Raw genomic sequence first — 14,814 nt, 5'->3', positions numbered from 1 at the left:
AAATAGATATAATTGCAAGAAGCAAAAAATCCACAAACACTAGAATTCCTAGAATGGAAGAGACCAATTCCTCAGAAGATCCTTGATAACTTCATAGATTCAGATCTAGAAGGGTTTCCCATAGGGAGGAGCAAAGCTCATGTCTAATCTCACAACAAGTCTAACCCTAGATCTAAGCCAACAAGGCTATTTATAGTGGAGGGTCGAAGGGGTAAGTCAAAGCTGAAAACAGGCAGTTTCGTGCTGAAACACGTACATGCGGAAGTTTCGGCCTCTAGGGGAGGAAGTTCCGTTCGGGGCGGAAGTTCCGGTCCTACGGGCGGAAGTTCCGGTGGGGACGGTACTTCTGGCCAACTTCCGGTCTAGTTCCCAAAACGACCTATTTGTTTGCAGTAACATCCCAGGGCGTTTTGGCGAGTTTTCGGAACTGGTGCAGAACTTGGGCGGTAGTTCCGGCGGGCGAAAGTTCCGGTCCTTGAGGGTGGAAGTTTCGGCCGCGGCTCCGTCAGCTCGAGCATCTTTAGTCTTGGACAACATATGGGCGGAAGTTCCGGTCCGGCGTGGCGGAAGTTCCGGTGGGAGCAGTTGTGCTTCTTCAACGTTTCCTTCAGTCCTGGGAGACATCTAGGCGGAAGTTCCGGCTGGAGCGCTGTTGCCTCTTCTTCTTCTCCTTCTCCATTGGCTTGGTCCTCGCGGCTTGTATCTTGTTCGATGTGCCTGATTGAACACAAGATATTCGCATGAAGTAGCATGCCATCCAATGAGGTATCAAATGTATACGTGGAAATGAGCGAATTGACCTCTTGGTGTATGGCTTTGGCCCGAGCTCGTGTCATTGGGCCACGAGGAGGGCTTGTCGGTATTGAGGAGGAGGTGTCCAAAAGCCACCCCGTATCAAGCACCGCGCCCCCAGGATGATACTAGCGGCCCAATCCTTTTTTAGCATCCCAACAGGCAGAAAAATGGAGCCTCCTATTTAAGCCCCTTTCTTCTTTTTTTTTTTGGATTGCTTCTTCTTCCTCCTCTCTCTCAAGCCTCTCTCATCCATTGTTGTTGACCTCTTTGAGCTTTAGATCTTTCTCCCCTTCCAATGATTCTTGCATCTATTTGAGAGAAAGATTGAGGAGATCTAGATCCATACTTTGACCAAACCAAATCATCTTTTTGTGAGTAAATCTTTGGGATCTAGATCTTGGAGAATTTTGCGTTCTCCTATTTGTTCTTCCTCTCATACCACCCAATAGATTTTGTAGCTTTGTTGGAATTCGAGGGAGAAGAATTTGAGCATCTTTGTGGCGTTCTTGCCATTGCATTTGGTGCATCGGTTTGACTTCTCCACGGTGATATGTGGATGTGAAAGTTCATGATATATTACCTTCGGGAGCTTGTTCCCGAAGCTTGTTCCTCTTGGATATTTGGACCCTAGACAACTTACGGGTATTTGTGGTGTTCTTGGAGATTCCAATTAAGTTGTGGAAATTCTTCAAGGACAAGGCCTTTGTGGCGATTTATTGGGAGCCTCCAATTAAGTTGTGGAGATAGCCCCATGCTTTGTGTGGGTCGGTGACCACCCTAAGGTTCCATAGTGGATCGAGGTATTCCCCTTGGGTGGGAAGGGTCGATGAGCATACGGTGAGGCCTTTGTGGAGTTTGGAGTGCTTTGTCATCCACACCGCTCCAACGGAGACTAGCACTGGCAAGAGTGTGAACTTCAGGATACATCGTCGTCTCCGCGTCACCTCGGTCACATAGGTGAACCCTGGTTATATAGGTTTTATGTTTGACAAATTAAACGCTAGTTTTATTCTTCATTTGTTAAGCCATAATAGTAAACGTTTTAAACCGCATATTCACCCCCATCTAGGCGACATCCGTGACCTTTCACCGTCACTGACATGGGTATGCCTAATTGGGCCTACGGCTTGTGTCACCCTGGTGGGGTACTTTGGAGAAGCCCATGATGATGGAAGTCGAAGTCCGCAAGATGAAGCTTGCCGAATAAGGAAAGGCGCATTAAAGGAGCCAACATACTTCTAGTTAGGCAAGAAACATACGCAAACCGCCCCGGACTGGACCCTGAGACCTAGCCTCCTATATAAAGGCTAGGAAGATCATGCAGGAGGGATATCAATCATTGATGTAAACCCTAGTTTGTTCTAGTTTACGATGCTTTAGCCTCATAGTTAATCTAACAGATAGCCTTGTTTGTTTGACCAATCGACGAAACCACCAATGCACCACCTTTCCCGAAACCCTAAGTCCATCATCCATGGACATTGCTAAGGTTACCCCTCGTCAGCCATCCACCAGCAACGTCGTCGTTCAACCGTGGCCTCATGGCCGTCCTCCATGGCGATGCGCCACCGTGGCCTCATGAACATCCACCGTGCTGCCGCTATTGAGGCAATCCGAACCGCCACAGGCGCTGGTGTTGGTATCCTCACCACTCACGTCTCCAGCTCCCGAGTGTTGTCTCCGGTTCCCGCAACCATGGCCGACCTCCTCTACTACTTTGTCCAAAATCCTTGCTACAAGGACTGGTGGCGCTGCCATTTGGTCGATATGGTGGTACATGTGGTGGAGGTACTGACAAGGAATGTCACCATGCTACAATAAGTGTATGGGGGTGATACCAATGAAGAGTGGAAATGCTACAATGCTATGGTGGAAGTGCTGCGAACGGTAGATGGCGGTGTTGCCAACTGTTAGTGACGTTACTACCATTGGCCTGCGTTTTTGCTAAAATAGCACAAATTGTTTGCTACGATGTCTCCAGTGAAACCCTTTTGTTTGCTACAGTTGTTTTGTGTTATTTCTACGGTAGTACAAAATAATTGCCATGAGGTCTCCGCCTAGAGTCTGTGGAGAAATCGGTTTTGCTGCAATTAGTTTTCGCTACATTAGCACAATATTGTTGCTATGAGAGGTCTCTCTGTGGCAAGGTTGATTTTTCTACAATGCATCAAGTTTTTGCTACGAGGTCCTCGGCGAGGTCTCCGACGAGTATGTGTTTTTTTTTTTCCGTGGGTGAACCTTTTTTTTTTTTGCTACCATCGTGGTTTGTTTTGTTGCATTCACGCTTTATGGAAGCAAGAGTGGCAATACTTTATGGAAGCAAAAAAGCGGGATTAAGAAGGCTAGGTGGACATGTGCCGGCCATTGAATTCGGAGGATGGAAAGTTTTGATCATTCGGGGTACTCCCAACACTATCCTAAACCTAAACACGCCTTATGACAACGTGATTGTAATATATAGATTATGGAGTGAAGTTTTATGGAAAACTTAGAACGAAGGCCGAGCTACACGCAGCCTTCAAAACGCCGTCTTGTTTTGAATTTTTCTGAAAGTTTTGAAATATGAATTTTGATTTTGATTGCTTAAAAGTAGAGAGCTACATAGTTTGGTCTCCAAAACGCCACACTCGAAGTTTAATAAACTTTGAACTCATTTAGGAAAGTGTCGAGCATAGTACGAGCCCAACACAAACACACGTCCTGCAAACATCCGGAAAACTACAGTCACGGACATCTCCCCACCTGTCAGTGACCCAACAGCTAGGCGCCCAGACTGAAATCCAACAACTCCGCGCCCAGAACCAAAAACCGCGCGCGAAAAGCCGCCTTAACCAGGCGTCCTTCCCGCCTCCCCTCCCTCCCCTTCCAAAATAACTTCCCACCCAGAATTATTTCCAATCGCATCTCATCTTCCCCTGTACGCCAACCCCTCTTGCGGCACCACCGCCGCCACCGCCGCCGCCATCTCCACCGACGCAACCAAACCCTATCTCCACCCCGGCAAGCCCCCCGTCGAACCCTACCATTCTACGAAGAGAGGGCGGCCGGAGCAGCCGCAACAATGTTCTACTCCCAGTCGATCCTGGCGAGGAAGAGCCCGCTGGGCACGGTGTGGATCGCCGCGCACCTCGAGCGCAAGGTCAAGAAGGCGCAGGTCGACGGCATCGACATCCCTACCTACGCCCGTATGTTTCTTCGCTCAAAGATGCCATCTTTCCTCCCTTCTTCTCTTACCCAACGGTAGCAACTAGCAGCAGTATGGGCTTTCCCCGGCGGTTCGCGCTTCTTTACTCGGATTTTTTGGGGTGCGACATGGCAGATTGGGTATCCTTTCTTCCAAACTATGAGCGATTAAGATCCGACATTGCGCCAACAAGACGGCTCGGTTGGCTAAGAGTTTTGTGCAGGTTTCTTTTTCTCGGAAGGATTACGTTTTGCCGCAGAAATCCCCCTCCCTTCGAGCTTCAGTCTATAGGATTTTCAGGCATAGGGGGATTCCGAGGTTGGGTGGTGATACCATAGGATCGTCGACTGGTTTTGGAGAAACAATTTTGTCTGCGACAGTTGAAATTTTGTAGAAAGATATCTTCTTGTCTTGTGCAAACTGAACATGTTCGGTTACTCAGTAATAACAGTAGCCGAGTCTGTTCATCTCCCCTGGAAGTTGGGCCTCAGCTTGTTCGATTTTTTTAAAACCGTTTCCAAGATGTTATGATTTTTCTGTGGCAAAGACATGATCTTTTAAGCTGATTATGGTTCTTCTCTTAACCCTCAAAGAATTGACAATCAGCTACTTGATGTTTCAACCTGTTTCATATTAGTTACGAAGTTTTACTTCTTAAAATTCCCTTTTTGCTATATAATGAGTACTGGTGATGCACAAGAATTATACCGGCGGAGTTCTGTAGATAATATAAGTGCTTCATGGCTAGGAAGAGCTAGTGATGTAATCGAGTTAGGACAGAAACCTGCTTTTTTGTGCAAAGGCATATGCTTCCAGAGATTCACGTTATTTTTCAGTGTGTAAACGGGAAATGGTTATATTCCCATTCCTTTTTATGCATTTTTTTAATTTGGCACAGGTCCGCACTATCATTTTTTCTGCAAGTTTTCCCCTTGTGTTCTGATCCATGGTTTGTGCTTTTTTTCAGAGTCCATAATGTTCCCTGAGGTTCCAATTGCTCTGAGATTATCAGGGCATCTTCTTCTAGGGCTAGTTCGCATCTACTCATGGAAGGTGAATTACCTGTTTCAAGACTGTAATCGAATGCTGAGCACAATCAGAACCGCTTTTGCCTCTGTGGAAGTAGATCTGCCATTTGATGCCGACCATGCTCCTTTTGAGGTTATCACATTGCCAGAAACATTTAACCTTGATGACTTAAACCTGGATGATGCAATTCGTCAGATGGAGTAAGAATTCTTCACTCATACTTATTATTGATTTGTGTGTTACACAACCTCAATCTAATTATGTTTTTCTTTAACTTGCTGACAGAACGCCAGATAATCATCGTAAAACTTTTGAACAGATCACCTTGTCTGGTATGTAAAACTTGATGCATTCAATACTCAGTATGTTTGTTATCGTTTCAACACCTGTGTTTAACTATCTCATTTGTTTTGCAGAGGAACAGTATGTGACGATCACTCTTGATGAGGTATACACTACTGTCCTCCTTTGTTTCTTTATTCATGTCAACTCTTGGTGATAACACTATTGTACATGTAAATGATGCAGGATGGTAGAGCAGAACCATCTCCTGCTGGCCGATCCTTGTTTATTGAGCCTGAACCACCTGAGCAAGGGTATGTATCTTGCGTAATACTTTTCCTCTTCATTTTGGTAGACTCATTTCTCTTTTTCAACCATGTCCAGGACATTTCCCCCATTCCCTGAGGATGCCATGTTTGTAGATCCTCCAGAAGGCAGTTTGCCAGCAAACACTACTAATGGGGATGCCATGTCTGTCGATCCCCCAGAAGACAGTTTGCCAGCAAACACTATTAATGGGGAGCAAGACTCACCAGAAAGATTGCGTGAAGCACCCGAGAGCCTGCTGAGCTTTAAAGGTGTTATTGATGGCAGTGACCCCATGGATGAAGATCCGTCACCCTTCATATACAAGGCTACCACACCACCAGCAATGGACTCATCTTTATCTGCTGGTAGAGGATCTTTGCCTGGGACGTCCATGCCCAATGTATCAAGGAGTATCAGCCATGATCCTATTGAAGATGAAGATCCAAGCGGCACTGGTACGTATCTTGCTAGCTAGCTCATTTATCTATGTAAAAGATGTGTTTCATCCCTTACTTATCTTTTAAGTCTTAAATAAAAAAGGAACTGTTCTGTGATTCTACCAGCAAGTATATTTGTTGGACTGTGAAATGTTGCCTAAGATGTATCTACTCTAGATGGCATAAGTACCTCCTAATGCAACTATAATTTTCTTTTACTTATATCATTTTAGGAATCTCGTTACCTGTATTTGTCCTGGAACCATCTCCACCTCAAGTACCAGATAGCAAGAGAAAGAGAACGTTGGAAGTACAAGAGAACAAGAGAAAGAGAACGTTGGAAGTACAAGAGAACAAGAGAAGCCGCATATTTGATGAGAACATAGTAATCTCCAATGAGTAAGTTTCAATTGGCCCTGACTACAAGGACAAATTCATACCTATTTTTGTCTCAAGCAATGTCTAATTCTGCAACTTACAACACATAGTTGTGTGCATATCTGAACTTTGATTGAAATAAATTGCTTAAGAGAGTTGGCTAGCATCAAATTGTATACTTTATCACATCTAATGTGTCTGTTCAAAGACTACCAAAACAATTTTGATGCTTGCATCTGTATTATTCTATCAATGGTTTTGTGAAAAATATTCAGTGCTGCATTACCTATCATTTGTCATTGGCTTACGGAATAGGTTATGCAACAATCCCATTATTTTGTCTGGTTAAGTAAATCCTCCAGCAATTGCAGTAGATGTTTCTACGATTCACTCTGTTACAAGGAATCAATTTAAGTTTTAAACTTTCTCCATGATAATGCTGGTCGTCTCAGTGATAATTTTATCACAATGATATGATTTCTGGTGGTGATCGTCCATCTGAACCAAATTTAATCTTCTCTTTGCACAGCTATATGGGCAAACAAATTGCTGGCAAAGAACTATGTAAGCTGGCTTCCAAGAGGAAGAAACTACCCCATACAGCAGTGGATATTTGGAAATATAACAGGATCCGCCAAAAGGACAGCTTCTTCTTTGAACCTTTGGTACACGGTAAGCTAGTATGCTTGATTGATTCAGCAGGTGTATAGTCTTGTTCTCTAAAGAAACCATGTCATGCCCCCAATCTGCTCCTTTACAGGAATGTGTACTGACCTGCATAATGTCTACAAGGCTGAATTTCCTCAGGCGAGTGCCTCTGGTGCTGAGTCTGCCTCTCATGAACGGGCTAACGATGTTGCAAATGTTGAAGAGCAGGATGCACTGCCTCACCGCCACCTTACCCCCAAGTCTCCAGGAAATGCCGATGTACAACCTGAACAAGTCACTGCAACGTCTCCAGGAAATGCAGAAGCACAGCCTGAACCTCACCTCACCCCATTGTCTCCAGAAAATGGAGATGCAACACCATTTGATTTTGCACCTGAGCTTCCTCGGTTCTCTCCAGGAGGGAATCAATCTCCAGTAAGATATGATGATACCCCTTTCAAGACTCCAGGTGGAACCCCACAGTCTAGACCTGGAGGAACTGGTGCTACGGAAATACCAGCAACATATGGCAGTTATGCATCACCTGGACAGAGCACTCGTGTGTCTGACCCAAATGGATCTCCATTCCCGTTCGATGATGAACTTGAGGAAGATCTGCCAGAGATTCCTGGGCTCATCAGTACACCTAGCATGATCTCTAGTGCGAGTACTGGCACCACAGGATTAGGTAGCATGTCTACTAGGACAAGGTAAATGAAATATGTTTCAATAGATGGCTTTACTATTATTATTTTTTGCAGGAAAACTCTGTCATTAACTTATAATGCAAGTTCAGAGCTTGACTTGTGTTGTGTTGCATTACAGGGCTGTTGCTGAGTATTTCAGAAACAAGATATCTTCAGCCTCATCAGACGATCAACGGGGGAAATTCTGTTTGAACGGAATCTTGGAAGGGAGGACAAGGAAGCAAGCTGCACGCATGTTTTTGAAACATTGGTAACACTCAGACCCGTAGCTAGCTATTTTTACATATAATTTCTTGTTCCTGCTAGCTCATACATATATTTTTTCTGTTCTTGATGTTGGTTTTTTCTTAATGTTTTTGTTCCTCTAGGCCCTGAAGAGTTACGATTATATTGATGTCGAGCAGGAAGAAGCATATAGTGATATTTCAGTTTCCCTTAGACCTTCACTCTCAACCGCCAAACTCTAAATGACTCGATTCGGAGTTGAGTAGCTTACTCCTTCCTCTAATAGTAGTCCTGGTTTAGGATCGAGTTGTCTTGGGCATACCAGTGTGAGTAGTGAGTGCAATGCTATGTAGTCCTTTTGGTCTTCCTGTAAAATATTTGTCATGTATCTCTGCCAACTGTGTTCAGAACCCGGCATGGGATGTGAGTGGAGCTGAAGAGAGATACCAGTAAGTTAAACTAGCTTAGTGTCTGCAGTGCAATGGAAATACATTTCTTTGATTCCAAGTTAGCATTTACAACAACCAAACCAAACGATAAACAGAGGAATGAAATTACGAAGTCAAGATTACAAGGAGGGTTGGTTGATGGAGTGGACGATGACCAACCGTCCGTGGTGAATTCGTTGTGCCTGGTGAAAGTGCCTGGCATGACGTGACATATGAAGCTGTAGCCTGTAGACAATGTGTCCTGGATTGGAGTTGGCCACATCCGTTCACCAGGTCCTTTCTGAAAGTACCCCACGATTAGCCTGGGCATCATCTACTTACGAAGTTTTTTTGATTATAGATACTTGCGAGTAATACGGTTCGTAGCAACTCTTGGCACACTATTCTCAGCAAGCAACTTAACCAACCACCATCATCTCTGTTTAAGGTTACATTTTACAAACACTTGGTTAATCCAGTCTGAGTTTGTGCTATCAAATGTAGCTGCAATCCTCATCAGCAAAGCCTAGCCTTGACCCCACCGTGTCATACACCACCCTCTTGTTCTTCTGCTGGTAATTCCCTATGATAGGCATCTGGTCTTCGTACGGGAGGCTCGCCATGGCCAGGCACACCTGAGACCCGTCCTTCCTCACCATGAACAGCATCCCTGCAGGGTCCACGGTAACGTCGGCTCCGCCTTCCAGCTGCAGAGTCAGCAGCGGCACCTTCACCTCGTCGATCCCCGTCAGGTTGTAGCACGTGTCGAGGATCGAGAACCCCGGTGCGGCGGGGTACCGCGTCCCGGCGCCAAACTGGAGCGTGAACTCGGAGCGGATGGCGTGGTACACAGAAGGCGCCAGGCGCGAGATCACCGTGCCCGAGTCGATCAGCACGTTTCTGGCGCCGAGGCCGGACGCGGTCACCGCGGCGCCACCGACGGTTGCGCCGGTGACGTTCATGAAGTAGAACGGCGGCTGCGCCGGGTCGGCGATCATGCGGGTGTATGCCACGGCCGTCGTGTTACGGTAGGCTGATGAGTCTCCGCGTCCGAGGGAGAGAGATCCTGTGGAGTCGCCGGACGTTGTCGCTGGGAGACAGTAGGAGAACACGCCGCCGAACCGGGACGACGTCTGGGAGACGAGGGAGAGCTCGGTCCTGCCGAGGCCCATGAGACCTGCCGTGCCGCCGAACAGGCCGCGGTTGCTGAGGCCGCAGCCGAACACGAAGCCCTCGAGGCTGGCACCCCCGAGGCCGACCGTGTCCGTGGCAAGCACGCCGCGGCTGAACGACCCGTCGCCGTAGGCCAGCGCGTAGTAGCACCTCTCGCTACCGCTGCCGCTTCTGGCGCAGGTTCCGGGCGCGCCGGTTGCATCCTTGAGGGAGGCGGCGCAGGCGGAGGCGTTGCACGGGACGGCGGCATAGGTGGCGGAGCCGGTGGGGTCGAAGAGCGGGTCCTGCTGCGAGTAGCAGTAGCGGCACGGCTTGCACTGTACCCATGTGAGGTCGCTGCCGGTGTCCACGATGACGGTGAAGTTGGCGACGGCGCCGGCGGACTCGCCACCGAGCGCGATGGTGGTGACGTAGTTAAGCGTCTGGAAGCGGATGCCGGAAGTAAGCGGAACCTCCGCCACCGCCTGGCCGCGGCCGGAGCCGGACTGAGTGGATGCTTCCCTGGGGAGCTGCAACGATGCAGCACGCGCCTCGTCGGCAGCGAGAAGGCGGGTGAGGTAACGTTCAGTTCCGGCAGGCTGGCTGCGGATGGTGGTGGGCAAATGTTGCTTCAGCTTTAACACGGTGGCCGCTCTTCTGGCTGACTCTGCTTTCTTATGCTCTCCTGGAGAAGATGAGATGGGGACAAGTGTGTAAGTGCTTATCAGAAATTCAGACCTGTAGATTCTGAGAGTAATGTGTAATTATTGCACGTAAAATTTCTTTTATTCACTGATTTCAAACTAGATCATCATGATTTGGATTCTAGATACGTATGGTACGGTGCGTTGTGTCAGCATATTACAAGTGAAAAGTTCACTGCAAGAAGCTCAGTGAAAAACACATTCATTGTTTTCTTTTATCTTGTTTTTCATCAATATATTTTATGATTCACAATGAAGCTTCATGATTCAATCATTTAAACAAGTCCAAAATTATGATAATTCAAAACCCGAGTTCCAAAACACAAACGTCAATATATTTTATGGTTTGAACTCTAAGGATATGCCAATCATTTTCCAATTACGACGAATAATGTTTGAAGCACAGAGAAATAAACTGTCTCAAAAACTTACACAAGGTGATTTTCAAAGTTTCATTCGATTTCGAGTCGATTTTCAAATATTGTCAAAAAATATTCAGTATTAGTCATTTAGTCTTGCCTTAAAGCTCTATTCACCAGAAATCCAAAAAATTGAACTTCTGCTTCAAAAGCTATAAAAGTTTCAAATTTTAAAACTAGTTCATATGAAATGTGTAAGGAGAGACGAAATCTAACACACCCTCTAAAACAAGTGGAAAGAGAAGGTTTCCCATGCAGAGGACAGTCACCTCCTGTGCACTAAATAAACACCGCTCTTTTATCCGCATCGCTACTTATTTGATCCATACGGGCTGATTGATGTAGCATGTTGAGACGCTCGATTATCTAGTCTTCGGGTTCCAGCTACAGCTAATTAGAGATGGCTACACGGGCAATGTTCATTTGATTTGGATGACAGCCTAGCGCCACTTTTCTGATAGATACTCCATCCGTTCAAAATTATTTGCATTTTAGGTCAAGTGAAATTTAAACTTCGTAAAGTTTGATCAAATATTTAAGAAGAAATATCTACATCTAGTATATAAAATCTATAGTATTAGAATCATCACAAAGTATATATTTTTATATCATATGCATTTGGTAGTACAAATGTTGATACTTTTTTCTCTTTTTGTTCAAACTTAATAAATTTTGGCTTGGACTTAAACCGAAACGGGATGTAAATAAAAATGGAGAGAGAGTAAGTAGTAGCATTTCCTATTGCAGTTTTTTTTGACTCTTTTCAGTTATTAAACTACTAGGAAACAAGCTATATGCCCAAGGTTACCACAGGCGCACAAAAAACAGTGCACGTCGGTGCTATTTGCCACCGGCGCACCTATTTTACGGGCGTCGGTGGCAGTGGCGGAGCCAGGATTGGAGCAAGCCCTGGGCCAAAAATAAAGTGCAAAAATACTACTTAATATTTTTATATAATAGCATAGAAAATTTGGTATGGTAGCATAGATGAACATTTATTCGGTATGAGGAGCTTCTGCGGTTTGAGACAGAAATATGAAAATTTTGGGAGTTCATTCATTTTGAGTAGCATCTTCAGGGTTTGAGGAGCTTTTTCGGCTTGAGGAGTTAATTCAGATTGGGGATTTTTTGAAGCATTCGCTGATGATATCAACGGAAAAAATCCCTTCATCGTTCCTAAACATAAAATCAATTATAAACAATTGTTAAACTATATTTATTCATTCTCTATTTCCATGCCCTATCTATTTCTAAAACAAGAAATTGCCTAATTTGGGAAGAGGAGCAGCCGACCGGAAATCAATCAGGAGCAGGAGTTGTTGAACTGGGGCAGAAAACTGGCATCGGCGCGTGCACCAGAGGCGGGCATAAAGGAGCCGGCGGCCAGGTACGCGGGAAAGGGCATCGCGGCGGGCGGCGACATGGCCGTGGGCGTGGGGCGGTGATCCTTAGAGCATCTCCAGTCGCGTCCTCCAAGTCGCCGGACACAACAAAAAGCCGGCTTCATCCTCATGTTCTCCTACTTTAGCGATAGGGACATGAGCGTCAAGCTCTTCGACGAGACGCGCTGCCGCCGGGACTACCACGACGACAGCACCGACGAGGAGGACGACTGATGATGAAGAGTATTGTTTCTTCGCAGCGAATACGTGCACGGAGGTTTCTGGATATTCGTCATCGGTAGAATCAACAAGGGCCCCATCTCCCGCTGGATTTTCCAGTTTGGGTGACTAGATGTGCCCTCGAGTGTTTCTTTCTTAGCAGCGAACACAGGAAACCTTCGATGCACGGCCTAGTTAGGTTTAGTTTTTTTGCAAAATTTTATATTTGTGTCCACCATGGTTCAAACTATGTATTTGTTTGTGGAAAACCATGTTTCAAATTGTGTCTTCGTGTAAACCACGTTCCCAATTATGTATTAGTTTGTGGAATATTACTTCTCTTTATTGAAATAAAAATGCAAAAAAATAAAAAAAGAGTTTTTTAATGTTTGGGGGCGGCGTTTGGGGGACACGGGAGCGACGTCCCCCAAACGCGGCACGAATGAAACACGTCCCGCAAACGCTCAAATCGGCGCGGTTTGGGGGATGCTTTGGGGGACGCAACTGGAGATTCTCTTACGCCCTCCTTGTGGAGCGATGAAACGAGCGACGCCTAGTGGGCGTATGGGAGCAGCGCCTTCGACCGAGGCATCGATAGACTGGAGGCAAACGAAGGTTTGCTCGTTGAGTCGAGTTCGGCTAACCTGGGCTGCGCCCTGGGCCAATTTCCCTTTCGGTAGTATAGTCCGAAGAAACTTTTCCAGCGTCCCGGGCCATGGCCCTTGTTGCCCTGGGCGTGTCTTCGCCCCTGGTCGGGGGCGTCCAAATACCTGAGCGCCGCAGGGATAAGGGTCGGCCAGGTCCGGGCCAGCCCAAAAATTGAGCCTACCTTACCACCGGCGCCCGTACCCCCCGATCTCCTTTTCAGTTTTAAATAAAATACAATGATAGAAATTTTAAAAAATAAAATCCTTCGAGATGTCCATGTGTTGTCATCTTGTTTTAATAAAAATCAATAAAGATGAATTTCGATTTTTATTTTTACAAAATGGCGTCATGTTTCGGTAAAAAGGGATTTCTGGTTACATACGATCTCCGATGAAAATGTTTTTTTATATCAAAATGAAATTTTACATCCAAAAGTTATCAGGAAGAGATAACATCATCAAAATGCAGAATTAAGACAGTTTGACGCATGCATATTTCGACCAATTACAGGACTACAGCAGGTGTGAACTCTGAAGGGGATAAGCATCGCAGCATAACATCATCACTAGTTGGTGTGTAAGTGTAACTACTTACCAAGGATCTGAGCTTGCATTGGTTGCACGTAGCGGCCCCGGATCTTCCTTGCGGCTGCAGCCCACTCCAACTCACGCAGCGACAGCACCGCACTCTTCTTCCCGACGGCGACGACGACGCTCCCGCCGCCATTGGCGCTGCTGCTGGCGGCGGTGACACTAAAAGCAGCGGCGAGAAGCGCAAGGACACTAAGAAGATGGTGCGCGCGAGCACAACTGGAAGAACTGGCCGCCATTCCAATTGCAATGAACGACGGTGGGCACGGTAGTGGACCTCGCCGGAAGCGACCAAGCAGGAGATGGGGGGAGTGAAGAAGATACAAGAGAATGTGAATGTGAGAGATGGGGGAATATGTATAGTCTATACGTACAGTAATGCAGGGTCACGGAGATAGAAGTAGAGATTATCGGAGGCGTCCAGAAGAGAACAAAGGGCTAGAGAGAGAGAGAGTACGCTGTCACTAAGTTGGATGTATGCGCCTGGAGGAGAGGGAATATGCATGAACGTCTGATGGGTTCGGGCACAAGAGTACTGTAATGTTGTAGCTTTGTGAAACACATTTGGAATCACGGGCACAAACCGGAGAGAGAAGCGCCTATTGTTTGCTTGCGGAGAGGATGGTATCAAGGCGTGCACGATCACTTGGCCGGCCGTCCTGCTGGCAGCACAGCATGCGCAGTTAGCAACTGCTCCCGTGAGCTAAAAGTTCATATGAACATGGCCGAAAGGGGGATCAAACAACCGTCGTCAAATGTTTTTTTTTACGCTAAAAAAAGGCTCAAACCGTTGGTTCACTTCATGATTCATGGTAGCCATAAGTTGCAACATGGATTACAAGTGCTCTAGACCGCTAAACTGTTTCGTGATTCGTGATAGTCACGAGTTGCAAACCGCCAGATTGCTTCATGATTCGTGATAGTCATGAGTTGCAAACCGCCAGATTGCTTCATGATTCGTGATAGTCATGAGTTGCAACTGAGATTCGATGACATCACTGACTGAGAGTTACCATAATTCTACCAATAAAAAAAGAGCTGAATTTAGTAATTCTTTTATTCCAGAATGTTGGCCTTCTCTTGCTTTGCTCTATGTATAACCAGAGCAAGATCATCTTGTATTTATCTTTTCACGTTTTGAATGGACACCTTTCATTCTTAAATATTTTTCGTTTTCTTTTATTCCGGATGTCCAACATCCTAAAATTGTCACTTCCATATGAATCTTTTGATGTATCTGCTTTCCTGCAAGGTGGACCTCATCATAGAAAGAAATTC

At 46.0% G+C, this 14,814-nt stretch overlaps 2 protein-coding genes across 2 annotated transcripts; one reads left to right on the top strand and one right to left on the bottom strand.

Moving 5' to 3' along the window:
• Positions 1 to 3,856: 3,856 nt before the first annotated feature.
• Positions 3,857 to 8,236, top strand: LOC124653668 (sister chromatid cohesion 1 protein 3-like). Its single transcript, XM_047192740.1, is given in 14 exon segments — positions 3,857 to 3,980; positions 4,947 to 5,208; positions 5,294 to 5,340; positions 5,425 to 5,456; positions 5,537 to 5,604; positions 5,675 to 5,727; positions 5,794 to 6,054; positions 6,270 to 6,435; positions 6,944 to 7,086; positions 7,175 to 7,306; positions 7,376 to 7,772; positions 7,888 to 8,003; positions 8,006 to 8,019; positions 8,138 to 8,236. Coding segments are annotated over 14 exon segments (1,914 nt in total).
• A 680-nt stretch (positions 8,237 to 8,916) lies between these two features.
• On the bottom strand, positions 8,917 to 13,775 carry LOC124653659 (aspartyl protease family protein At5g10770-like). Its single transcript, XM_047192730.1, has 2 exons — positions 13,541 to 13,775; positions 8,917 to 10,259 (listed from the first exon to the last, which is right to left on the bottom strand). The coding sequence occupies exons 1-2, from the start codon at positions 13,773 to 13,775 to the stop codon at positions 8,917 to 8,919; spliced, it is 1,578 nt and encodes a 525-aa protein (XP_047048686.1).
• Positions 13,776 to 14,814: the final 1,039 nt, after the last annotated feature.

Source organism: Lolium rigidum, chromosome 1 (assembly GCF_022539505.1).
Source record: "Lolium rigidum isolate FL_2022 chromosome 1, APGP_CSIRO_Lrig_0.1, whole genome shotgun sequence".
NCBI lineage: Eukaryota > Viridiplantae > Streptophyta > Magnoliopsida > Poales > Poaceae > Lolium > Lolium rigidum.
Note: the sequence above shows the minus strand (reverse complement) of the source record. Positions and strands in the feature narration are given on the sequence as shown.